Raw genomic sequence first — 27,001 nt, forward strand, 5'->3', positions numbered from 1 at the left:
TTCCCGAGCAAAGTGCCCCAGCCAGCTTCCCCCCCAGTTTATATATTGAGCGTGATGTCGTATGGTATGGAATATCCCTTTGGCCAGTTGGAGTCAGCTGTGCTGCCTGCGCTCCCTCCCAATTTCTTCTCCTCCAGCCTTTTCGTTGGCAGGACATGAGAAGCTGAAAAGTCCTTGACTTAGTATAAACTCTACTTAGCAACAACTAAAGCATCAGTGTGTTAACAACATTATTCTCATACCAAATCCAAAACACAGCACTGTACCAGCTACTAGGAAGAAAATTAGCTCTATCCCAGCCAAAACCAGGACACTTATCCAGGGAAATTTTAATCACAGAGATCTTCAGTGAGCCTGATTCTAATATGCCAGGACTTCCAGTAAGGTGTGCTTTCCTTGGGTGATGTAAGGTGTCAGGATCTTAAACTTTTAGTGTGATGTTAGGTATATTGGTGACTCTGATGCTGAAAGAGTACTGAATAGTTTTTCAGCAAGTTCTGTGTTTTTTCAAAGTTGTATGCTGTGTAGTTTGGTTTTGCACTATCATTTGAAGAAAAGGACTCGGAAAGTCTGTGCAATCCACGAGGCTGTTGAGCAGCCTGCACTGGAGAGCAGGGCTATGGGTATGGTATATCTGATAGGCAATAAGAAAACACAGTGGTGGAAGGATGGAGAGAAGTGTTGAGAATATTTGTGCCCCAAGTAAACTATTTGGCTTATAAAGCTGGGCTTAAAGAATTATGGTCTCTTCAGAAGCACACAGACGTTTCCTAGCCCATGTTCTGGGGATGTTGCTGTTGATTGCAACAGAGTGGAATCAAGCTGAAACATAAGCATTTTTAAAAATTCTTCATGACGTGTTTTTGAAGGGATCAGCATAGTTAGGTGTGGGCAAAGTATTAAGACACAGTTAGTGAAATGAGTTTGGAAAGGCAGCTTAAAAGTAAAAGTACTTTCAGAGGTACATTAGTCATATATCTGAGATAGTAAGAAAGGAGTTCCAAATTATTTTAGTTTTGAGTGGGTTGTGGAAAAAAAATGGGATTACACACACATCTTTCAGCCTCATAACAGCTGTAGACTGGGGTCCATCCCGTGTTTTTCACTCTCTCCTTAAACACTTGTAGTGTTTTGTCTTTCTTTCAAAATCATCTTTCAATCTAAATATGACTCCTCTTTTATTCTGCTCTTCAAGTCAAGTGAGACAGTTCTCCACAGCCATGCAGTAGCTAGATAACTACTGGATTACTCAGGCATGCCTGGGACCCACAGTTACACAGCACCAACATGAGCAACTATCTGCATTTGTGATACCTGTGATACTTGTTATATCTGTAGCGTGAAGTTGTGCGCAGCATTTCAAGCCATTGAACACTTCATGTTTTCATTCTCTGTTTGGATTTATTATTTTTTTTAAAAAATTTATTACCTGGTATGTATTTAGGTTGTTGGGTGTAATTTGCAAAAAATGAATAATGTTACTGTTTCTTTTGTACCTGTTTTGAGGGGGCTGGGGGCTTCTCGACTCGAAGAGGTACTGCATCAAAGAAACTAGTAGCTTCTTAGCCAAAGGCATTCTCAACAGGTCTTTCGTCATGGAAACGGAAAGACATAGAGTTACACTGTGGTATACCTTGTTCTACAATGAGCCCTGTTTATAACTGCCAAGAAGTTATTTCTCATTTTTAATTAATACAGTAACTTGATACTGTTAAAGTTGATGGAATCTTATCAATTAAGAAAATTGGCTCACTGTCGGTGAGCATTTTTGAGAGTTTAATTCCGTTGGTGTTGATGGCAAAAATGTATTAATCTATTATGGATTTGAAACAGTATGCTGAACACCAGAAATACAGTTTCATACAAAGCACAAGATTTCAACTATGTACTAAGTATAGTAATTTCTTTATATGGAAAATGATTGTTTAACCTACTGTAGGAAGACAGACTAAATATAGCATACATGTTTATTTTAAAACAATAGTACCTGCTAATCTAAGTTGCTATCATACATCTTGCAAACAGTGATCCGGTAAAGACTGCCAGTTCTTGAGGTCCATGTAGCTGAATGGCCTCTTTTTGTTTCTTTTTTTTTTTTCCTCTTTTTTTTTTTTGGCATTTAAATCAGTGTGTTAAAAATAGGTAGTTGTACAGCAGCATCATTGGGGGGGGGGGCAGGGAGAGGATTGTTTAATTGTTTTGCAGGCTTTTGGAAGAGGGCATTTTGTCAGTGTTTTTAGTTGCTTGAATAACTCACTGAACAAGTCTGGTTTTTGCTTTGCAGAAACTATGAAGCACACAGTAAAGCACAGACTAAGAAATATGCCAAATGCAAGTACGAATTCATGGCACGAAATAACAGTGAGCTTTCTGTCATGAAAGAAGAGATTGTAGAGGTAATTTCTTTTCCCCGCCTCTACCCCAACCCACTTAGTGAGAAAACAATTTCAGGCACTACCCAAAGCTGAGGGTACATTTCCGGTGGACAGTGTGGCTGTTCCTAGTGATTACTTCAATGTTTGATTTATTTCCCTTAATGTGGAAAGTTCAATTCATTTGTTTTGCATTGTAGACAAGATAAACAGAGATTTTGCACTGACTAGTGAATTTTTGTGCTGTAGAGATCCATGTTAGAAATATGTTTGTGTGTTTTTTCCATCTTCTCTGGTATTGCTTTTAAAAGCCTCATTTCATAGTATTTAAATAGCTGGCTCTGGCAAACACTATCTGTATACTCACAGGGCAGTGAAATACTGTCCTTTTCTAGAAGAGTTGGTACTGTTAAAGCTAGAAACATTTGGACGGGAGGGAGCAACAAAAAGAGATGAAATGTTGCACGAGGGACTGCACAGCAGGTAGTCACATTTTGGAGTTCTGGCCATCCTGCTCCAGCTCCCTGTTTACTCAGAAGTACTCTCTCTCCAAATTTGTGCTTTCCTACAATGGTGCACTTTTCCTTGGGTTATTAGTAGTTACTTATTCCTTTTGTCGGCAGCTTATAGGTTGTAGAGATGCCAGCCTCTCTGCAGAAGCAGATTTTCATTCCACTGTCTTGTCTAGCACGTCTGAGTTCACACTTTTCTTCCATATCCTTTCTTGAGAGTCACATTTTGAAAACTGCAGTGTGACCATGTAGAATTAATGATGGTGATCATTAAGGAACCTTACAGGGGTTTCTTAGGGACACCTGTATAAAATCTGTTGGCAATCACAGAACTTGGCAAAGTTATGGTTTAATTTTTAAATGATGCACAGTCTAAGTACTGACAGGAGAAAAGCCAGAAAAAATATGTAATTGATTTACCAAATTATTTCAGATTCTGGATGACAGAAAGCAGTGGTGGAAGGTTCAGAATAAAAGTGGCAGCACAGGCTTTGTGCCAAACAACATTTTGGACCCTCTGAGAAACCAAGAAGGTGGTCTAGGATGGTCAGAGCCTGCATATACCCGCACCATCCAGGTACCGTCTGCTCCTTGAGAACAAAATTTTCTTTTGTAGTGTGCATGTGTGCATGTGGAGGAGGAAGAGATTCACAGCAAGGCTAAAACGTATGCATGTTCCACTGATACGTCAAAAGATTTGTATTTTTTGTACAGGCTGACACTGATTTCTGTATAGCATAGAGTCTAATATGAGATAAAATTGGTAGAGTGACAGCAAAATGTTTCCCTTTAAGCTTGGGGGTTTTTTCTGCTTATTTGCGTAGAGGTGGTAATTTCAATCCTAATGGCTGTGTATGCTTTTATTTTAATTGCAAATATGCTTTGTGGATTGATAGCTGTTGATGCCAAAGAAGGAGTTTGAATTATTTAAGGTAGGGTCATCTTTGTTTCTCCTAGGAGAGTGAACGCTATCTTTTCTTTTTAGTTTCTGACTTTGTGTGTCTCTATCTTAGTCTTGAATTTATTTAATTATTGTAATTTTGGAGTCATAAAAATAGGCATCTTCGCTTTTGAATTCACAAAACAGATATCTTTCAATTACTGTGCCTGTGCATCAATAGCACTCTATTCTTCTGCCCTAGTTTTGTTTTTCTTTCTTTCATGCTGTGGTGTGGAATTAAGATTTTTTTGTTATTGTTGTTTCTTTTATATGTTGAACAGAATTAGTGTGTAAAGCATATAAAAAATAAATAAGTCTTACATCAGTGCAGTTGTCCACCTGAGTAAGGATATACAGGGTAAAGTTGTAATGTGTATTTTTAGACACCATTTAAATGGGCTGGAGGCTCATAAAATAAGAGCTTGTATTTTCTTCCCTTTTATTTCTAATGATTTTGAAAGGTTAGGCAAACAAGTTTGGATTAAGCAGAAATTCCAGGCCTGCCTCTGAATCAGACTTTTTCAGTCCAAATACAAATCAAACTTATGTTAAAACTTGAAGTTAAATTTAATTTAATATTCGTTCCTTGTGCCTACACACTTCAGCTGATGGCTGAAAAAGGAGAAATGCCATACTGTTGCTATCAACTGTCTCTGCTGCAAACTCTTCTGAAAGTCCCAGTTGAAGGTGCTGCTGTGCCGTATTCTGTGTGCACAGCCATCGTGACAGCTGAAGCTCTTTCATCGTTTCCAGTTTTGCCATGGAAAATCTCTTGAGAAATGGATCCTATGCTATTTCTGGCACAATAATTTGGTAGACCTGTCTTGAGCTTGCTAGGCTTGAATCAGACCTTTCTGAGTTTCTCCTGTGCCTAATTGTTTGCCTATAACCCATGAACTCTTTCAAAATTGATTGTGTTTTTTGCTTGTCTATGTGCATGCTTCATTTTACAGAGTGCTTTTCAAATCCTGATTTAAAGATTTGACTTTTTTTCTTTGGGTGCATGTCATTTTGTGTGGTTTTGCCAAAAAATTCTTAGCAGACTGAGTACAATTTTGAGTAGAGGTTACACTGTTCTTTGAATGTACTGCAGGTTTTGAAGTTTCTGTTTGAAATAATGATATGACATGGGAAATAATAAAATAATCATTTTCACAGAGCTTTCTCCACAGAAGTATGACAATTAGGGTCAGAGAACAACATTTAAGATAATTTCATTTCTTTGCCCTCTGGCAGGTTGTTCCTTATAGCTTTATCATATTCAAATGTAAGCTTGAAATACGGTGAAATTATTTAGAAGTGTAGTGAATTACACAGGATGAATGGAGTCTTTACCAAGACATGTCGGTAATGTTGTTCTTAACTTTATGGTGATTTTTATAATTTTAACACTCCTGAGCATGCTCATTTGTCTCTTTGCCTGTAATAGGTACACGGTTCACTTGGGATCTGTTTGCATAACCCTATTTATTTTCATAACAGCGTCCTTTGCAATTCTTAGATGGCAGTCTACCATCAAAAGCTTTCTTTCAAGTCTCTTGTTTAGTAGATCACTTAAAATATCTCTGTGGTAAGTTGTTTCCCCTGAAGCACACCATTTGTGCTCCAAGTTAGTGTCATAGTGTCTGTCTTGGGTTCAGCTGTGACAGTTATTTTTCTCCTTCTTAGCTTAAACCACGACAGAGTCATACTCATCTTTTGGCAACTGGTATCTTTCCTGCAGATCATGAAGTATTTGATAATGAAGAGATGCAGTTGCCAGGTGTTCATTTTGCAGTGGCCAAAGAGTTGTCATATTTTTTGACCAAGAGCCAGTATCTCTTTTATCTCGTTTCACATTGAATGCTCTTTAAAATTGCCAAGATTATTTGATGGCTTTAAAAAACGTTTCCTGTCCAATTCAACATTGATCCAATCCCAAATTATGGGATGCCACTTATTATACAAAAACATACTAAAGAGTAATAAAAAGGATCTGACTAATGATAGAAATTAAAAGTCTCCAGTTTGCCCATAATTTTTTTTTTTTTTTTTTCCCCAAGAAATGGGGCTAGTCCTACATAATATCAGTTTGATTAAGTAAATTCCATCTAAATTTCTCCTTCTTCTATCCTAATGTACTTCTTGCTTTCTGGCAAGATTTTAGCAAGGTGGGTTTGCAGATCCAATTAAAAAATACGTTCATTATACCCTGCAAAGAGCTAGTTAGGTGACTTGTAATGGGATTTTAGGAGGCAGCTGTTTAATTCTGCAAAATAGCTGTGCCCACGAAAGGAAACTCTGGCAAAAGGCCTCACTTGAAATTTGCTCTTCCAGTCTTGTGTACCTTATTGTCCCTTTTGGGTGAAGACAAGTAGTCGGTTTCTCTCTTCTGTCTTGAAATGAGTCTCAAGCAAACATCCAAACCACAATGCTGTTGACAAAACTGAGGCTGAATGCTCTGCAGCCCTCTCGGTGAACTCCTGGCACTGTGCAAACAGGAATGTGGTGTTAAAGAGTTTGGGAAGAGAGTTAAACAGGAAGCTCTGTGTCTGTGTTAATTTAATGAGAGCATTTCCCAGCACAAATGCTAGTTATGGTTGTATCCAGCACCTCTTTAATGCAAAGTCTGTATTTACCATAGTTTGAATACACATTTTCCCTTCTTTTCATGCCAAAATGTATTTGAAAATGTATTGTTCCCAGTTTTTTTACAATGATCAAGAATTAGCGTTGATACTGTTAGCACTTTTACTCAAACTCACTATTTTGCTTACATTCAAAATTGATCAAATCATACTGAAGCTTGATTTTTGAGAAGATGCAGTATGTTGAAAAAGAGCTTTGGGACTTTCCTCTAAACCCAAAGATTTTCTGGCAAAAAATAAGCTTTTTCCAGAGCTTTTCTGATATATGCAGATTTTTAATGAGTGTGTATCATTGGTGTTCCAAGTCATTTAAAGGATTTGTTCCAATTTACATGAGTTGAGGACTGCAAGTTTTTTCTTAAAAGAAAAAAATATGAAGAAGGATAAACAAAATCCAGAGTTTGTTTTTCTTATGGCTGTCAGCAAATTAGTGAGTACGTGTCTGTCAACAGCAACCTTTACCTCATTTTCTAAGCCAGCCAATATTTCTTAAGCTAAAATGAGTAAGTTCCTTTTTTAATACCTGGTATGACTTAATCCTTCTTGTTCTACAGCTGCAAGTGTTCTCTACATTTACCTTACACTCTTCAATCCATTGTTAGTTTTTTGTTTGGGTTTTGTTTTTTATTAAACATCTTTCCAAGTTTCTGTCTTTGCAAAGAGCTTATATGGTTTCACATATGTGTGTTTTGTAGCCAACACTGTGTTCATTATTCAAAAGAAGAAAATTAGAATAACTCATTACATGAGTTGCTTAGTGAGTAAGAAGAGGTAATCATTAGCACCGATGTTTCTTTGTTTTAAATTGCTAATGTGCATGAAATTTCATGAGTCGTGTAAGTTACTTTTTACCTATCTAACAGTACTATTTGATGTGATTTACTCCATTTTCCTCACAGCAATTGCTGGGAGAGCTTTCAGAGGTAACAAAATTAGTCTTCTGATACTGAACCTCAAAAATTACTCTTTTGGACTGTGTAGTTACCAGATCCCATAGTGCATGCTTGTTTTGTTTGTAGCAACAAATGGAAGTGATGGGATGAATGTCCTCAAAAGATCTGGAGTTAAAAAAAGAAGTGTTATAAAAAGAAATGAAATGTGATTTAAATGTATAATTGGCTTTTGGGCATTGTTCAACAAAATGTGAAGTGTATTTCAATGTAGTTTCATCTGTAAATTTAGAATCTGAGTGATGCTTCCAGCTTAATTTTTATTTTCACTCCAGCAAGTCCTTTTGATGAGGCTTGTGATTGCAGTACAACATGTTTTTGAAACTGTATCAGTAGCATCCATTGAGAGCTACATGTAGTGTTTTGCTATCACTTTTTCTGGATGATGATTGTGGTGATGTGCAGTTGAGGCTTTGGTTTGTAATGAATCCTCTCTACCATAAAAAAAAGCTCTGCTTTTTTCTTGCATGGTGTTTAAAGTCAGAGCACACATGAAGGTGCGTTGTGAGGATAGCAGTCTAGCATTTGGAATCTGTGAACAAGATAAAAAAATTATCTGAGTATCATTAGAACATTGTAATATCTGTGAAATTTTAAAATTCATTAGCAAGATTTTGGATATACCATAGTACATCTATATATCATAAATTATGGTTATTTACTGTATGCCACCAAAGGACAGGTTTCTTATATATACGTTATTTTGCTTCTTCTCTTTTATGTTATGCTTTTCACTTTTCCTTGCATTTGACATGTAAAAAATATATTTATTGTTGTAACATTGAAGTACTAGAGCACAGAAAAGTGAAATCAACCCAATTTTGAGTTTTTTAAAAATCTCCTCACAATGCGCTGCACAAAGTGGACACAAAATAATTGACATGAACGCCTTTGAATACTAAATGCTAAGGAAAAAAAAAAAAACCCAAAGGTTTAATGGAGAATGTATTGTAAGGCTATACGTTTGCTTCAGTTTACATGAAAATTATCTAAGGGAAGCAAAAGACTTTTTTCCTAGGCTTAATTGACTGGCCATAGAAGCTGATGGGATAAGCTTTCTGCTGGTGTAACTCAGCATAGCTTAGCTGTAATGGTCCCAGTTCACATTGACTACAAAATGCCTTGTCCGTCAATTAGACTTACTGAGCTGGGGAATCCTGTGTAAGGGCAGTCGCTGACATTTAATGAAAGTTTGTTGTCGGGGTAGTGATTTGCTGCTCAGTGTCTAACATACGACTCCTACAAATATTTCCGGAATTGAGCTGCCATAAACCCTCTGCCTCCAAGGAAATTGGGAAAGGTATTTCAGGAAGGAGCAATGAATTTGGGGAATGTACTCATCTATTTTCATACTAAAGTAAGCAGACTTCTCATAACTAAGAAATGAGGCATTCCTGTTAAGCAAACAAACTTTAATATTAAACTTTCAAGCTGTGTTAATCCAAAACTGTGGAGAGGGAGCACTGTTAAAACAGTGAGATCTACAGTTTGAACCGTTTGAAAGAAGAGTAGCATAGGTAGCTTATGAGTTTCTGGGCTTGTCTGTCATTGGGATTGCTTTGGAAAAATACATGTCTTCCTGAAACTGGTGCCATTCTAAAGGCAAAGAAAGACAAAATAAATTATTCCCCAAAATTATTTTTGAGGCACCTGCTACCTAGTTAATAGCAGCAAGCTAACTTGCATGTTGTTAGAACATTGTGTGAAGTGGGGGAAAAGAAACAACGGTCCTATTCCAAGAGTTGTGGAGCTTGGGGATCAGAGTTTTTTAATTAGATTATTACATTGAGATGGCATGTAGCGATCACACAAGTAGCTAAAAAGTCGCAACTGCATGGGTAGGAGGAGCAGGAATCTTTTAAATGGTGCATGCAGTTCAAGAAACAATGTGTTAGCCCAACCCAGTGATGTTTGTAAGTTAAACCATTAGTCAGGCTTAGGTGTGGCTGGCTATGTTCATTTTTCACTATTTTTTACATAACATCTCTAAAATATACATTTTTTACACTGATAAAGTCCAACAATTCAAAAATTTTGGAAGTCGTTAAAAAGTGCCAGGGCATAGAAGTTTGGGATTTAGAAACAATTTAATTCATAGGACTCATTCGTTTGAAGGAAAGAAACATATTTCACATGATGTCATTGCTTGTAAATTTTGTGCCCCAAGGAGAAGGAAATTAATGCCAAATCAATTTTTGGCGAATTTTTGAACTATATCTGGCAAGTGAGATGTCTTTGTGTAATAAATGAAATCAGTTGGTGCAAAGCATCCAAGCGTTTTCTACAGAAACCTGTTTGTCTGATGTCCAAGTTCTGTTGTTGAACTGAGTCTCTCTGCATCTTTTCAGAAACAAAGGACAGACTATATTGCAAAACAACCTGACCCAGCTCCTGCTACTCCTTCGCCACCTCCAACACCTGCTCCTGTCCCTGTGGCTGTCCCCCTCCCTCCTAGTGCACCAGCACCTATACCAGTTCCCATGCCCAAAGCGCCAGCAACCATCAGTCGCCAAAGCAGCACCTCTAGCGACAGTGGTGGTAGTGTTGCACGAGACACCCAGAGGCAGAAGCAAGTTCCTGTGGATCGTAAGTTTGTCTAGGAAGCAAGGAAAAAAATGTTTCTTCCACTCCTCTGTGTTTTGCTTAATCCTTAAATTCCTTAAAACCTCGTGTTTCAGATGAATGTTTTTGAAATATTTACCTTTAACCCTATGTTTAAAATACACGTTTTCTATGTATGTGTTCTGACCCTTGCTAATCACAGTGGTAGATAGGGGCAAAACACTTCTGCACTTGTACTAGTCCTAAGTCCTATCCTTTTATGAATGACTGTGGTTTTCCACACTGTAAATGCCCATGCTGATATTCTGGCCAATGTATGTGTTCCACCTGAACTCACTGCCACATTACAATCTAAATTGCATTTAAAATCAGTTAGGCTGGTTTTAACACTTCTGTCCATGGTCATCTGTATTTCTAGGGCATTTGCACCATTCTGAAACATGTATCGAAGGCTTGCAAGAAGACTTACAAGTCTGGCTGATGCATAGGAACCATGTAGTATTAGTGTTGTTGAAGGCTCGTCTCATAATCAGGTTCCCTTATCTTGGTTAATGCAACAGTGATTGGCAGGCCATTAAGCAAACTTTTGTGTCCTTGTTGTGGCTACGTACTCTGTAGCCCTTTAGGTGGACAAGCATGACAACCTGCATCCAACAGTGTGTGGCAGTCATGAAAAGTTCTGATTAAGGCTGTCTTGTAAGTATAAAGTCTAACTGATGCTGAGGCTTCTACTCTATATTGACTGAAAAGCAAGTTAGGTTGGGAGAACTTCTTTACTCAGTACTTTCTGTACTAAATGCACTTCAAGCAGTGTGATTGCTCAGCTTAAAAATAACTGGAACTTGTAGGCAAGCATTTCCTTATAGCTTTTAAATTAATAGCTGTTAAAACAGTGAGCTTTTTGAAGTTCAAGAGTTGACAGCTTTTCCCATCCTCTGCCTCCTGCCTTATCAGAAAATTCCACACCCATCTGAGGTAAACACTGGCACCAAGCAGAATCCTTTCTGCAGAAGGGCTTCTTTTCTCCCCTTGTCCCAAGTGGATGGGAAGCATGCCTGCTTGGATAACCACACTCAGTCAGTGGAGCCTGCTTTGACGTTGCCTGGTGGTAGACAAGCTCTCACCTAAGCTCTGAACTCAGGAAGGCTCTAGGACCTTTTTAGTCCTTTTGCCTAACAGACTGGCTGGCTGGAAATTATAAATGGAGAGCAGCCTGGCAGGAGGAACAGGCTTCACTCCTGCTTCCCAAGGAAACAGTAGGGCCAGCTTCTGGCTTTGTCCTGTTTTGGACAGTTTGTTGCTTAACTGCTTGAGTTTCTGTTTTTATTTATAGAAGATGTAGAAAATGAGGGTGAGTTTCTCTCTGTCTCTCACACACACAAATGATAATTTTATTTCCATGTAAGAAAGACTTTGCATGCTGTAGCAGGTGTTCCCTTGTATCTGTGATGGCCTTCTCTATCCATTACTGATGGAAAATGTGAAGACCATCCTGGCTTCAGGTACAGAGTGCGAGGTGTGAAGGATTGCTGTAGCCTAAGTGGTTACAAGACATGTCTCGCCCTCTCAACCTCTGCTGAGGCCCTAGGCCATGCACGAGAGCTCCTGTGCCCTACTGGGAGCCCAGTTAATAGGCTTTAGGTACCTCACAGTCCTCACAAAATAGCTGCCTCTGCTATGGTAATGGGCAACCCTGCCCGTAGACTAAGTACCTACCTGAACCCTGCAGAGAACACGCGATGTAGTACCTTCACACTGAGGATACCTTGTTTGTTTATGATAATGCTCTAACAACAGAAAGAATCTGTTATCTGACAGGTAAATATTTATCTTTTGATACAGTCTTAGTCTAGATAAAACGTAAGTCTTTCAAAATCTGTGTAAATAGAAGGAAGATAGCAATTTTCTTGCTCTCTTCCTGTTTTGGAAAAGAAACTGGTACATGCTTTGATAACATTGCCTAAAGGCTTTACTTCTATATCCCGCCTCAGACCCTCACGTATCACTGAGCACATGTCATTTTGGCTTCTGATTCACACTCTGGGGGGAAATAACCCAACACAATAGGGCCCGAATGCTTCAAATATTTTACTAGAGATACTTTTTCTGCTTTCAAGCTGGGGCTATTTTGTAAAAGAAAGAAGAAAATGGCTAAACCAAGGATTTTTCTTTTTTTTTTTGTTGTGATAAAAAAAAAAATATCCTAAAAGCCCATGTAAAGCTGGTTTTTATTTGTCTAACTGGCTAGAGATGTTGGTCCTTGCAGAGCTTTTAGGGCGATTGAAAAGAAAAGTAGAGAAAGAAACATTTTTGCTGACTTGCAGTTTTTTCATATTGGAGTTATGGTCATTTTCTTCTGTTGCTATCAGTTTAATGGGAGAAAAGGAATAGCTTTTGAAATCCGAGTGCATTAGAGCAGGTGCTGTAGTTACTGTGTGTGTATTAAAGTGAAAAGATTGAATAAAGATGATTAAAAATATCTTGCTAAGAAAACCGTGAGAATTTTTATGGCAATTTAAAGTTATGTGTCAAAAGAATTTTTAGTTATTTCAGAGGTACTGCATGAAAAGTTCAACTGTGCTAAATTAGTATCTTCTCTATTCCCCAGAAGATATTTACACCCTTTTGGATTCTACCTATTTTTGTGAAATTATCCATAGAAGCTTTTATACGCATGTTAAAAAATTTCACTTTTGTTGTAATTGATTTTGTTGAAATGCATGAAAAGCATTTCAGTTTGTTGCCTGCTAGTGACGAGCAACTGAACTAAGTTCTTCAGACAAATAGGTTCTGTGAGATAGCGAGTTTGTGCAGTTTTTTTAAATAAAAAAAACAGCAAAGCTTTTGCCCGATTCTTGTGTGTCTGGTGAGAGCAACTAATTTTTTTGTTCTCTCTTTTTTTTTTTCTTTTTTGATGTGAAATGTGACATAGTTTCAGCTAACCAGTCACTCCAGGCTTGGAGTGCATTCAGATTTCTTAAAACCCCTTCAAAAGTTCGATACCTATAATAGCTTATTAGATGTAAGGTGATATGTGTCAACAGCAAGAAATTTTTTTTGCTACGTTGATTTGCACTAAAAATGCACTAAAAACTAAAATTCTTGTAGAAAGTGCTGCCTAACCACAGTGTAAGCAGTCTTATATTCTTATCTTTTTTGTTTCCATTTTTATAACAACATAATTCTATTTGAAGAATCACAGACTATGACAATTGAGTAACCCTCTGTGCCCATTTTCTTCTACAGCTTGTGTGCTGTCAGACTGATCTATGCCTCTGCAGCATTAAGCTCATCTCCTCTTTCTATGGTCTCAGTTGAATTTGGGGGTTTGTGGGTTTTTTTGCATTTGTTTTGTTTTGCAAAGAGAGTAGTGGGAATATTAAAATCTTCTCTAGCAGAATAATTTAATGAGATCTAGTGAATGAATCCTTGAAGGAAAATAAAGTTCAAAATTCAAAGTGAAGTAAAAGAAATGACCTGTCTTTGATAAAGCAACCTTGAGAATAACTCCTCTGGGGCATATCTCTTTTTCTAGGCAGGAAATCACAGATGGAGGAGGTGCAGGATGAACTTGTTCACCGGCTCACCATCGGCCGGAGTGCTGCCCAGAGGAAGTTCCACGTGCCACGACCAAACATTCCAGTAGTTAACATCACTTACGACTCTTCACCTGAGGATGTGAAAGCATGGTTGCAGTCCAAGGGATTCAACCCAGTGTAAGTTTGAGGGAAATTGTAAGAAAACTTCTCAAAATTATTTTCCTGTCAGTAATTAGGATGTGGTCTGCCCACTTTTTAAGATGAAGCAGACTTCTGAAGACATCTCAGCTGCACCCTTGGAAAAAAGAATTTCTTTTTACATTGTGTATATATATATTTCTGTATATATGCATATATATGTATGTATCACACTGTATATCAATGTTGTTATAGATCTATAGACATACAGATGTATTTAGGGGAAAAAACCTATATATTAGCCTCCACCAAAAGGTACTTTTTATAACGGATACTGAATTGACTTAATGAGTCCTGTTGCATAAAGATTTGTCTTGATTTAGTATCCCTACCTGATAACGCGGGTAGAAGACAATCTACTACTCTTCCTTGACTAGAGTATTTTTGGTTTTTTCTGTTTTGTTCCCTTGGTGTGACCTCAGGACTGTCAACAGCCTTGGTGTGCTGACGGGTGCTCAGCTTTTCTCCCTCAATAAAGAGGAACTGAGGACTGTTTGCCCAGAAGGGTCTCGAGTCTACAGCCAAATTACGGTACAGAAATCTGCCTTAGAGGTATGTATAACCCTTCTTACTAACCTGATGCTGGGTCACCACTTTTGAACCTACAGAAGTAAATAATTCTTTCTGTGAGACAGCTGTTTTTTCCTCAGTTCCCATCACATCGATAAGCATTATTTGTATTTGAGTTATGAGGTATTAATACGTTGAAACATTATTCAGCCATCAAAACATCAGGTGGGGTCTCTCGCCTGTAAAGAGGTCCACAAAGCATTAGAAAAAGTGCATGGTAATACTCAAGTTTAAGACATTGTGCACTGTAATCGGGCTGTAAGAAGACAAAATGAGCCAAAAAGAGCTTTGGGGAAAACAATAGGAGAGTGTAAAATGCCCTTTTTCTTGCTTCTCACTCTGCCCGGACTTGGACAAACAGGTAATCGTAGTACTTTTGGTGGTAATGAGTTAGTTTTGCTTTGTATTTTTAGAGGAGATTTGTTTTATTAGGTGTAAGAAAGTGGTAGCATGAGCTCACTGTTGAATTTTAAGGCCTTTCAGGTCAGTGGAGGGGCATCTGTATTGGTGGGTTCCTTAGTGCGGGAAAACACATTCGACACTGCTAGCAGAATTACTGAGCTAAGGATGAAAGCCTTGTATCTCTCTATTCATTGCTCTGTGGCAGTTTGCTTTAATTGTAGTAGTATCGTTCCTTAAACACCTTGTAAGCTTGTATACAAAGTTGTGTTAGGGAGAATGCTTGCTAATTTTAAACCAGAACAACTGCAGGTGCATCTACGTGTTTTTATCTTTTTTTTTTTTTTTTTAAACTTGCTGTGGCAAGTGGAGAAATGGACTCTATTGTCTAGAGGTGAGGCTAACCCAAATGAGAAGCTATATTCTTCACATCCTGTTTAAAATAAAATCTTGAAGAAGTGTAATGTATGTTTCTATCTCCTCATGGAGCTGGGGACTGTCTGTCTGAAGCTTTAACTACCAGATACATTTTTAAAGACAAGTTTAAGATGATGCGTATTTTACAGTTTACCTGATCAGTATGGATCAGAGAACATTGCTTTCTAACACTGGTAAAATTGCTTTATTCTCTTCCTCAAGCTCTGTTTTCCTGTGAGAGGAAGGGAGAAATATTTCGCTTTCATTCTTAGGAATACATGTTACTGCAGTCCAGAGCAATCCATCATTTCTTAGTGAAGATATATGTGTATTTTTTAACTTTTCTGGAATGTCAGCTGTCTTATTTCAGTTTTGTAAGGCTTCTGTATACTGAGAAGGAAGTGCCTTTGTGGTGGAAGTTGGTTTGAAAAGCACGGATGCACTGGATTGCAGAAGTCTCCTTTCTTTTTTAGTCCATGCTGTTATTCTACTTGCCTTCGTTAGGTCTTGCTCTGCAGGAAACTGAGCAGTCAAAATTTGTCTAATAAATGCTCTACAAGTGTTAACAAACAGGTACTGAGAGTTTAACAAAGTAACTGGATTTTGTTAGTGAAAACGTAATTGAAATATTTATTTCTTTCTCAGTTATTTGAGGTTTAACTGATGAATTTCAGAATTTATGCAATTCCTGGTTTGCTTTAACCTGTTGTTTGCCGAGTTACTCAAAACATTAAGTTGCATCTTCCTTTCTGTCCCTACAATATTTCAAGCTGCAGGGCTTAAGAAGGCTGTCCTTGTTTAAGAAAAGCTATAGGAATGAGTATTGCAGCCAAAATGTCTACATGTGACCAAGCAAAGATGAGCTTCTGTGTTCCAAACAGGGCTATGTTCTTACCGCTGAAACTCAAATTGCTGCCAATTATAGAACCATTTAAGCACACACATACTTGTACCAGTGTCAGGCCTATTTTACAGTTGAATGGTTTTTACAAGCTGTTGCTGGGTTATGGGTTTGACCACCATAATTGTCCTACATGATTAATCAGTGATAAATTTTCATGAAGTGCTCTGGCATCCTTTATGGTGGTGTCATATTGCAGTAAGTGTCCTGGGTATTAAGTACAAATAGCAATAATAGCCAGAGACAGAGCAAACCCCCATACTCTCTAGTATTACAGAACTCCATGCCTCATCCTTATTTGTTATTTCTACTTGGGATCTTCCACAAGTGTTTCTGGTTTCATACCACTTCTGCAAGCCAGTGAAAGGCCTGCCTCTCAGGTCTGGGGCTGTGTTCCCAAATACGGACAACCAGACCTTCACGTTTATGCATCTGCAATTTTCTTTCTAGTGTTCTTCTACCTCAGGCAGATGAAGTCAGTATTTTGTAATGGAATTCCACTTATTGTTGGAATTTAGTAATTGTACCCTTATAAGGAAAAAAAAAAAAGAATAGTACACTTTGAATGGTTTTACTTTTTTTTCATGGTAATTCCATTTAACCCTGAATCACACCAGAGTTTAAAACATACAAGGAAGCAAGACTCCTTATGGAGTTTTGTGGCCCCTGTATAAACATGACCAGTAACAGACTGCAAATGCAAGGAAGGTGTTCAGGGCTTAACAGCTTTCTTGGGCCTGACTAAGTAAAAGCAGAAAGATAACTGTGCGCAAGGCTGGTGTGTCAACTTGACAGAGAGCTGGACACAGCCAGGGCCAAACACCTCCTTTCTGCCAGAAGAAATGGTGGTGGCAAACAGCAGTGTCTCAGGAGGAGGTGGGATGCACCACGCTGTACTGATCAAAGTACCCCTCTTGGACCTGTTTTCTGGGGCTGCTCCAGAGAGTTGGAGTTCACCTTGTATGCCAAGGACAGTACATTACAGCAGCTTGGCTGGTCATATATATGGATTTACTTTTTCATTTTTTCAAGTGAAAATATTAACAGCGTCCATGATTATGGGGTTTTATGTGTCCATTTCCTTAACTTTTGTTGAGGGTTTCAAGCTCTGGTGTTGAAAAGTGCCACAGAAGGTAAGCATAGAGACGCAGTATCCTGAACACCACCTTTGTCATCTCCAGAAGGGAGCACTTCAGGTCCACATTCTCATTGTCTTACCCCTCCATCAGTGGGAAGTATGGGCACACATTGCTTTAGAACTGGTAATAGTTTCTGTCTAATAGTATCAAATTGCCTGGAAGAATAGCTTATTCTCTCTGACACCTTGGTAAAAGGAACAACCCAGACACAGAAGTGGGGTTGAATGATGGAGTCATGATCTGGTTAGAGGCTAAGCTGGGAAAATCGCTGGGGCCGAGGTCTAGCAGTCTGTTCCAAAAATTGTATTGCTAAGAACAACAATAGGCTACTTAGTGATGCTGTACCCCTCCTCTGGGTAGGATGTGCCTGTCATGCCGTGCCATGTGATATATTGCAGTTGGGTCTGTTGAGCAGTGTTTCAAGCTCATCAGTCACGTTGTTATTGATGTTATCAGGAGGGTAAACTGTTTCAGCCCAGCAGCTCAGTCCTTTTCAGAAAAATATTTCTACATGACATCTGATAAAGCACGCTGTTGGGTATCTGCTGATGTTTTTTATGCATGACTTCAGTAATGGGTGACCGCTGCACTTCCTCTGTATCTGAAACCAAATGGCCAAGGACAAGATGAACTAAGATAAATAAAACTGCTCTCTCACCGTCAGAGAGTAAATTATAGGCCCCTTGCTTTGCCCTTCCACTCTGGGAGAAGAGAGCAATGGTAATTTGCCTAGGAGAAGCATTGTAGCCTCCCTCCTGTAGACACCTAACCTGTCTGCCAGGTAGTGGCATCAGATAATGCATTGTAATGGATATAATGAGATAAATCTAAATTAAATTGTATATAATTGGATACATTTTCAGAGTTCAGATCAGTTGAAGGATTTTCCCCTTAACAATCCTGCTTCCTTATTCAGAGGCTATTTTGGAAGCTAGTTTTGAGGCTTGGAAGATCATGTCGTAGCCAAATAATACACTAGCAGATACGGCTCTTGCTTTATAATCCTCTAGTTTTATTCAAAGTCATGCACACTTTGGAAAGTTCTGCTCTAGTGGATATGTACCCTCACCTTGCTAATAACTTCATTTACATTGTCAAAGCAATATGTTTGCAACTTGGTCAGCAGACATGTTTTTCACCTGAAAAGGTGAAAAAAAGCTTTGTCCTCACAGTACTTCACTGTTGCTAATATAGTAATATGATTCAATACTTATTACTGTGCTCTAAGTTTGAAACCTGTATCTCTGAACAGCAAATGCATGAAGGTGTATTGTGTCTTGTGAGATACAAAGATTGGATCCTTACTTGGGCCTTGGCTATGCAAATCCATGTGCATGCATGAATTCTGTGTTTACATAAATCTAAACCCCCAAGGGTTTATGTGCTTTAACTGCCAAATATGATTAACCTGATTTTTAAGTACTCAATGGTGGAATCCTAAAAACTTGCTGAGTTTTAACCCTGCTTTTACTGAAACCGTATTTCACCCCATAAATATCCAAAACTTCCAGGGGCTTGTATGAGAATTAAAGATGCTCAGTAGTGCTGAAAGGCAAGCTGACACTTTTAATAGGTTTTTTTGCAGATCCATATTTAAGGATAGTGTGAATACTTTCCTATTCCAAATGTTATTTAATCAGATTCTTGGCACATTTTCAGTTCTGGAGCTGCAAGGTGAGTTAAATTGTTCAAACGGCAAAATGTTGGCAGAGGAACTTCATCACATGTCAAAACCACAAATAAACTCTTTTTTTATTTGTTTATAGGCAAACAGTGGTAGTTCAGAACTGCAAGAAATAATGAGAAGACGACAAGAAAAAATCAGTGCAGCTGCCACAGATTCAGGTGTGGAGTCCTTTGATGAAGGAAGCAGCCACTAAATGTGTTTTCTCTTTTCCTTAATTCCATTGTCCATAGCATTGTATCATCCAGCTTTGCTTTAGGAAGCAGTGAAGGCGAGTGTCTTACTATATTATGTAAACATAACTAGCCACCATAAAGAAAATTTACAGTAGTCTCCACAGAATTCCCTGCTGCTGGCTTCTCGTTGTTAAAAATGAACAGGTGAGAAATTCAGTAGAGGTTCCTGACAGGTGAAAATACTGGCACTTGACTCATTCACACCCCAAAATGAGCCTTGTCTTGATGGAATTATGTGACAGACAAACTGAAAGATATCTTTGTGATTCACGTGAGAGAAGTTGAGCCAGCAACTAAAAAGCATTTTAACCCTTCAGTAATAATAAGATTCTGAATCCCATCTCTTGCTGTAATGTGCAATTATGTCTTTTTGGCTCAGTCTTTCTTGTCATGCATTTGGCTGCAGGATGTTTACTTAAGCCGTTGATGCCAGTAATCAGAGAGGAAGTGTTTAGAGAATGAACAGCAGCCCAACATAGACTGAATCTTTCTTGCATCACTCCCAGGATGTTTTGTTACTAATGATGCTGTTTATAGCAAAATAATACTGTGTACCTTGATTTTATCAATACTTCACCTGTGATGAACTGTAGTACTGCACATGAAGGAATAACTAGAAAACAGTAACTCAAGTCAGCTCAAAGAGGTGATAAGATCTGCTGTAGGTAGCCATGAAACAATTCACAATACTTTTTTTTAATATACTTTAATTTTTTTTTTGTCTGTAACTTAACCCATCAAAAGAGCAGTGTATAATCTAGACTTCTCTGTGTGTTGATCCCAGATATCAGGTTTTCCTTATGTAAAAAGCTATTGTTCCTTTATAAATGTAATCTTTTTGAAAAGTGGATTCCTGGAGGCAAAAGGGGAAGAAAAGGAAACATTCCTTCCAGCAAATATGATTTTTTGAAGATCCAATGATTTTTGTCACAAAATATTCTGTTATTTCACGAGGTCATGTGATTTTATATATAATATATGTATTATATATAATATATAATATCACTTAATTTAGACAAATTTAATCATCTAGTTTGATTAAGTTTCATAGTGCCTTTTTCACATGAATCAGCTTAAAGTCTGCAATAAATAGTATTTCTTGTCTGTTAAATAGTTGTATCTTTGTGGTTACAAAGATAGTATTGAAATAAGAAGGTGTTCTTGATTTTTGCCATTAGTTTGCTCTTCCTCTGTGTACAAGGGAAAGAAGAATCCTATTCATTTTTCATAAAAGAAAAATTAAAATCTTAATAAAGGTGTTTAGTGCCATTTATTGAAATTGTCCCTACAAATGCTACTTCTGAGTGTTGGTTATGTGTCTATGTATATTTTTACATTTAATATATATTCTTTATGCCTGTGAAAAGTGCGTAGGTTCTACACCTGTCATCCAGAAATGGGTCAAGAAGTGAAAAATCCAAACTGAAGATTCCAACTGCCATAGCAATCCCTAAGAAATGGAATCTTGTCATACCCAGTGAAAGGAATGGTGATTCTCAGTTGCTTTCTCTCATTTGAACCAGCACACCTGAGTAACTGCATCCATTCATCCTTATATACATAGCTTTAGGAGAGAAGGTTGGTTGCCTCACTGCCTGTCCTATAGTTAAAGGTCAAACCTAGACTTCCAAAGGCTTGATGTATTCTCTGATTCACATGTGAAACTTCCTATTCCTTACCCTCTCTAGTAAGCATCCATACCTCACCTGAAGAGTGTTTCATGTACAGCAGTCCTCTACACTGGAGGGTGAATGACTAAGAAAATGAAGATCTGAAACTACTCTTACATAGATGCTTCATTACTTGTAAGTACAGGAGTAGGAAGCTTTTTAAAAGGTCTCTAAAACTTCGTATTTAAAAATTAGAGTCACTGTCTTTTCTCATGGAAAATCATACAATCATAGAATGGTTTGGGTTGGAAGGGACCTTAAATACCATCTAGTTCCAACCCTCTGCTGTGGCAGGGACCAGGTTGCTCAAAGCCCTGTCCAAGCTGGCCTTGAACACTGCCAGGGATGGACAGCCACTACTTCTCTGGGCAACCTGTTCCACTGTCTCACCACCCTCACAGTAAAGAGTTTATTTCTAATAGCTAATCTAAATCTACCCTCTTTAAGTTTAAAGCCATTCCCCCCCGTCCTGTCACTACCGGCCCTTGTGAAAAAAACCCTCTGCAACTTTCCTATAAGGCCTCCTTTAGGTACTGGAAGGCTGCTATAAGGTCTCCTCATAGCTTTCTCTTCTCCAGGCTGAACAAGCCCAACTCTCTCAGCCTGTTGTCATAGGAGAGGTGCTCCAGCCCTCTGATCATCTCGTGGCCCTCCTCTGGTCTCGCTCCAACAGGTTGAATGCTGATTCCGTAAAAACCATTGCGGTGGTTACCTACACCTCTATACCAACGTTAATTACCAAAATATGTAGCCAATATTCATATTCTCTGCAAGCTTATTCTAGCATTCAGCATATGGTTTGCTTTTGTCCAGGAGGCATCAGCTCTGATGCTCTTCAAACTCTGCGGAGTTTGGCATGTGGAGGTCTTGGAGGAAGCATCCATGTTTCATCTCTGAGAGAAAAAGGATGGCTTCACAATTGTTTTTTTGGAACTGGGTTTCTCTATAGCTGTTGTCTGGCTCTTTCTATACACGTTTGAACATGGTCGTGCTCAGAGGCACCTTTGGAGTTACTAGGGAGGAAAAGATGAAAGGCCTTAAGGGATAAGCAGAATAATCTGCAGGGTTTGGAGGTGCATTGGTTGGTTTGTTTCCGTGGTCTTTCATAGTTTTTTAAATTAACTGCTAAGTACAACTCAAGCCGTATTTTACCCTTTAACTTTGCTGAACTAGACTTCATGATTTCTGTGTTACAGTTGGTGAAGTCTGAATGGCATTAATGCAGCTATTTCCCTTTATGCTGGAATTCCTCGATGGTTTAAAGCACTGCAGAGAGCTTTACCCCTTTGCTGCGTGGCTTCTGAATTTTCAGCTTGTTGACAATTAGTAGAAATCAAAAAAGGAGATCTCATTTGGGGTTCCTCAAGTGAAAACAAATGTTTTCTTCAAAATTTTCAGTGTCTTAAATGAAAGCAGTAAGATGCAGTGTTTCATTCAAAATATTTTCTTTAGGATTTGAGCAGTGAGGATTTTTTTTCTTTACATGAATATATTAGAAAGCTGTGATACATGAAAAGTGTCATTGAAAAGGAAACAAAGCAGGTTTTTAAATGTCAAAAAAAAAAGGTGCTTTATTAGATGTGGAAAAGTTGTGTTTGGTAATATAGGAACTACTTTACTATTTTGCTGTGAATGAGTCTGCCTTTTTAAGAGGGTGGAGAGTGGGATTCTTAGCAGTATTATGTTCACTCAGCAGTTTTATTTTCCAGGGCTGCACCTCGTGCATAAGGGAAACATGATTATGAATGGGAACCCATGTTTCTGGCCAAGCTACTAGTTCATAGGAGCCCATTTTTTATATGATGTTTTTTTCAACTGTGAAGTCTGTGCAGTGTCTAAAACACAAAACAAACGGCCCCAAGTATCAAGTCTGATACATCGAGAGTATTTGAGGGATTATTTCTGTGCTCAGCCTCCCACCTTCGCATACAAGCAACAGTGTTATGTATGGAAATTACAAACATAAGGTAATTTGTAAGTGTGCATTGGGTTCTGTGTTTAAATATTTTACGAACAGGTTGAATTTTTACTGCAGTTATGTTAAATATTTGCAAGTAAGTGCCTATTTAACTGATTTTGGCTCTTCAGTATCTTTTTTCAATTTCTCTGTAGTTACATGCGTAGGGTGTAGCTTTGGCCTTTTACTACTTTCTCAGCATCCAGTACCAGCTGTGCTTCTAGTTTTTGATAATAGTTGTAGATTAAAACAGGAGATGAAGGAAAATAGACTTCTATATGCTTCCTAGCCATCACTGCTGCCTGTCACAGCAGCAGCAAAGCTCAACCCGCCCCCCATCCATGTCAACAGTGCCAAATGTTATCCTCTCATGACAAATGGCTGAAAGCAACAGCTTTTGCCTGCCTGAATGAAACTACTGTTTTCAGACAAGCCCTTTAAAAAGTCAGAAGTGGGAGGGAGGTGGTGTGATTGGGTGGTTAATGAATGAATGGAGGGTAGGGCCATTTTGGTGCTTAAGATTATGTTGTGGAATATTTGACAAGGGGCATTTTGTCTTCTTTAGGCACAGGAAAAGCCCATGTAAAATGAAGTAGAGCACAAGTAAGGCTTCCCAACCTATTCTTCATCCTTGCGTGAAGATGGAAAGAAACAGTTCTGAAGACCCAAGCATGTCAGGGCTCACTGCACAGGCCATGCTAGGAAAGACAACATTTTTCACACCTGGCTCTAAAAACTCCTTAGCTCTTCTGAAACATTTCCTTAGGTTTACTTGTTTGTTCCTTCCATGGCAGCATGCACAGCATGTGTCAACAAGGAGAAAACCTGCCCTGATTTTGATTAATGGTTACTCACTGTGCAGAGCTGCTTTTACTTACATCTGGGTCAGTAGATGCTGTAAGAGCAGCAGATCACTACAGAGCATCTATAATGTCAGCAGAGCTATAGGCATGAAACCCATAATTCAAAAAAACTATTACAAAACCTGAAGTTTCAGACAGCTTTACAGCTTTACAGGTGTTGTGACTTGAGAATTTTATTTTGACATATGCTGGAAACCATATCAACATGCAGTGTGAGTCCAAAACATTGTTCTTTTGGACTTGCTTTCAAGGAGAGTGACAAGGTAAAACCAAAAGTATGACTTGTCAAGTCAGGCTAAAAGGCTCTGCATGAGTCTTCTGAAAAACAAAGTGTCACCCAGACTATTGCATTGCTTTACTTATGTCTAGTACTCCGGGAGAGATGGTTTCCACTGCTATCCAAACACACCCAGTTATGCAGTTTTTGCATATAATACAGGGTAGGAAAAGGTATTTTTTGTGAAGGAGTTTTCATTGTAATTGATTTTGTGATTAAGTAGCTATTAAAGGAAAAATACACACCTGTTACTGTGCAAATGGAATAATTTTTTGACATGCATCCAAAAGCTGTCTAGTAGATCGAGGCTATTCAGGCAATATCATTTGTACCAATGTGATTTTGGCATCTTTGCAGCAATCTTGTACCCTGTCATGTTCAGCCAACCTTCTGTTACAGCCAGCTCACATTGTGATATTTTGTGTGCACATGAAGTGTTTAAAAGAAACCTACTTACACTGTACTATGATACAGAATAAACGTAGACTCAGTGGGCAATGGCCAGCAGTAGGGAGGAGGCAGTGGATGAGAAAGCAAGAACATTTGTTGTTGCTTTGGTTTTGTTGTTTTTTTGGTGGTGTGGGGTTTTTTTCCCCCGTTAGTTGTCTATAGGGATGTGAACATATTTTCTGAGTAAACATATAATGAAACTCTGAAATACAGTTTTTTAAAAAAGCATGGAGGCAAGGTCCAAATGGCCAAGTGCTCATTTATAATGCTGTCTTCTGTACAAATTAGGCCAGACAAATCTTTGCTGTTCCTACTGAAACGGCAAGCCCTCCAGCTGAGGCTCACTGGTGAAGTAAGAGCCTTTCTTGTCAGCAATCCACTCCGTGAAGACAGGGCTCTCTGCCCTTTTGCAGCTACCTCTATGCAGATTATTTAGAGAAGTAGCATCTCTGCTTCAGGACTGGGCTAGTGGAAACTGTAGAAATCATAGATGCATGGAAAGAGAAGGGGATGGCAATTCATATCATACCCATTTAATAGCCAGAGATAGAGTCCTGTTTCTTCAGTACGCTTCACAAGGACCTGTTTTATTTTGGGGATTATGTTAAGACTATGCAGTTTTGCATAATATATATGGGATAGTTTGAAGGAAATTTCCCATTGTAACCAATATGATGATGAAGTAGATATTAAAGGAATATACTATTTACCTACTAATGAAATAACTCTTTGGAAGAATACAAATATCATCCGAAGCAGGTTATCAGGATCCTGGAAGTAGCTAAGCTACCAAACTACACCCCAGAACCCTGACAGGCAGTAGCAGACCCCAGAATGAGTGAATATAAAGCATATGCGGGTGCGTTTGCTGTTTTGCTGATAGTGACTTCTTCACAGGTAAGCAATCCAGTGTGTTTACTTTCAGTTCAAGTTTGTTTTGTTTACATTGAGTACCATTGCTGCTAACTTCCAATGAGGTGACACAAAGCAACAGGTTACAAAAATGCCATCAACATCCATTCTGACAGCATCCATGTCACAATACACAATGATGTACCGGAATTATACAAAGACAAAAAAAAAAATATATATATATAGAGAGCTAATTATTCTGACTAGAACTGAAACTGACAGCAAAAAAGAAAAGAGCCCCCCACCCTGACCCTGAAGCCCCTGCAGGAATCCATACTGATGCTTTGGCAGCCTTGTAGCAATAAAGCAATAACCAGCCCTTCACATGCCAAACCCTTGTTTTTGTAACATAGTGAATTCCTGGCTTGGAGAAATAGTTACATCTGTTAAAGCACTTTTTATTTTTCTTCCCACCCACCACCTCAATCAGCTTCACATCTTTTACACAGGGTTAGTACTTACTAAAAATAATAAACAAATGAAGGGTATAGGCACCGTAGACTGTTTGAAGAGTTAAATCCTATAGAGTAATGGAGTTTAAGATATCCCAGCTTGAAACTCAGCTGCCCTTCAATTATATTCAGTAAAACAAGAGCCTGATCAGTGGCATTACTGAAAAGGTTGGCAAAAAGAGTGGTCCCTCTGCTTAGTACTAGCACAATCAAGAACTGAAACCATCCCAGCTCAGAAACCATTGGCTGCCTGCATCAGCTTCAGGCTTCGTGGTTTGGATTTCTGCTCATCAGTCCATTCCTTGGGTCTTGTGCTCCCTCCAAGGCCCATGTACATCAGTGCTGTAGGAAACAGTCAAATCTATGTACCCAGCAACTCCCCCTACCCTCCCAGCCCCTTTTCTCTTCACAATCTCCAGATTTCTTCATGTATGTTCATGCCTCACTATTCACTAATGAGGTATTATTAGATACTAACAATGCCTGCTCTCCTATGGACATTAGCACAGACCAGTGACACATGAAGAAAGCTCTTCAGTCAACCATTAAAAAAATATTGCACTTACTTTAACCTTAAGCCCAACCTGCACAGAAAAAAAAACTAAGTACCAAACAAAAACCCAACATCTGGAGCAATCTATTTTATGCACATAAAGTGTCTTTTCTTTCATGTTGTTTAGTTGAATTTGGTCCAGTATTTTAAAAAAATGTCCAGAAATGAAACAGTTTGAAAGACACCGCAGGCTCGTTAAGGCTTTGTCTCCCCAGTGCTTCAGAAAGGTAAAAGTTTCTTTCTTTGTCCGTGTACTGCAAAGCAGTGATCTCTTGTGGCAGAATAACTGGCTGTTCAAACCATCATCAGAAAAATAATCAGAAGCAAGGGAAGATGGGTGTGCTTCATGGTCTCACCTGGAACCAAACAAACAGAATGCTTTAGAAATAAGAAAGGAAATCAATACAGTTCTTGGTATATATTTTTGCCAGCCCTCCATACAGGCTGGACTCTGGGACTCAGATTAGACAGTAAACTACCTGAACATCAGGAAAAGTAAGGCAAATCAGGGTTCTTTTTATGAGCACACAGTGGAGACTGCTGGTGTTGGTGCCCACAGCCCAGCTCTCGACCAGCTGTCTGAGAAGCCACTTTGTGCTGAAAGTCTGTAGCTTCCTGCTTCACCCAAAAGCAAATATTAAGGTTATGGCTGTGTTATTACTGCCACCTAATGAACTAAAACTCATTAGCTTAAACAGCGGTGATGTACATCCTCACAGCTTGCCCCTACCCCCAACCTCTTAGTAGGTCAGACCCATGTGTTTTGCTCTGCAGCTGCGGACCACACGCAACAGGTCAGGCACTGGCGCCCAGTGGAAAGG

At 38.7% G+C, this 27,001-nt stretch overlaps 2 protein-coding genes across 9 annotated transcripts in view; one reads left to right on the plus strand and one right to left on the minus strand.

Moving 5' to 3' along the window:
- The window catches only part of EPS8 (epidermal growth factor receptor pathway substrate 8), a 142,457-nt gene extending 122,135 nt beyond the window's left edge, over positions 1-20,322 (plus strand). For all 5 annotated transcript variants that reach the window (XM_030478724.1, XM_030478726.1, XM_030478723.1 and 2 more), the window contains exons 17-22: positions 2,285-2,396; positions 3,318-3,461; positions 9,750-9,987; positions 13,499-13,679; positions 14,123-14,252; positions 18,893-20,322. In XM_030478724.1, coding sequence (XP_030334584.1) covers positions 2,285-2,396; positions 3,318-3,461; positions 9,750-9,987; positions 13,499-13,679; positions 14,123-14,252; positions 18,893-19,006 — 919 coding nt within the window. In that variant the 3' untranslated portion in view covers positions 19,007-20,322. The remainder of the gene's footprint in view (positions 1-2,284; positions 2,397-3,317; positions 3,462-9,749; positions 9,988-13,498; positions 13,680-14,122; positions 14,253-18,892) is intronic.
- Positions 20,323-23,675: 3,353 nt separating this feature from the next.
- The window catches only part of PTPRO (protein tyrosine phosphatase receptor type O), a 156,012-nt gene continuing 152,686 nt past the window's right edge, over positions 23,676-27,001 (minus strand). For all 4 annotated transcript variants that reach the window (XM_030478719.1, XM_030478717.1, XM_030478720.1 and 1 more), the window contains one exon: positions 23,676-26,536. The gene's annotated coding sequence lies outside the window, so the exon portion shown is untranslated. The remainder of the gene's footprint in view (positions 26,537-27,001) is intronic.

This window comes from Strigops habroptila, chromosome 3, assembly GCF_004027225.2.
Source record: "Strigops habroptila isolate Jane chromosome 3, bStrHab1.2.pri, whole genome shotgun sequence".
Taxonomy (NCBI): Eukaryota; Metazoa; Chordata; class Aves; order Psittaciformes; family Psittacidae; genus Strigops; species Strigops habroptila.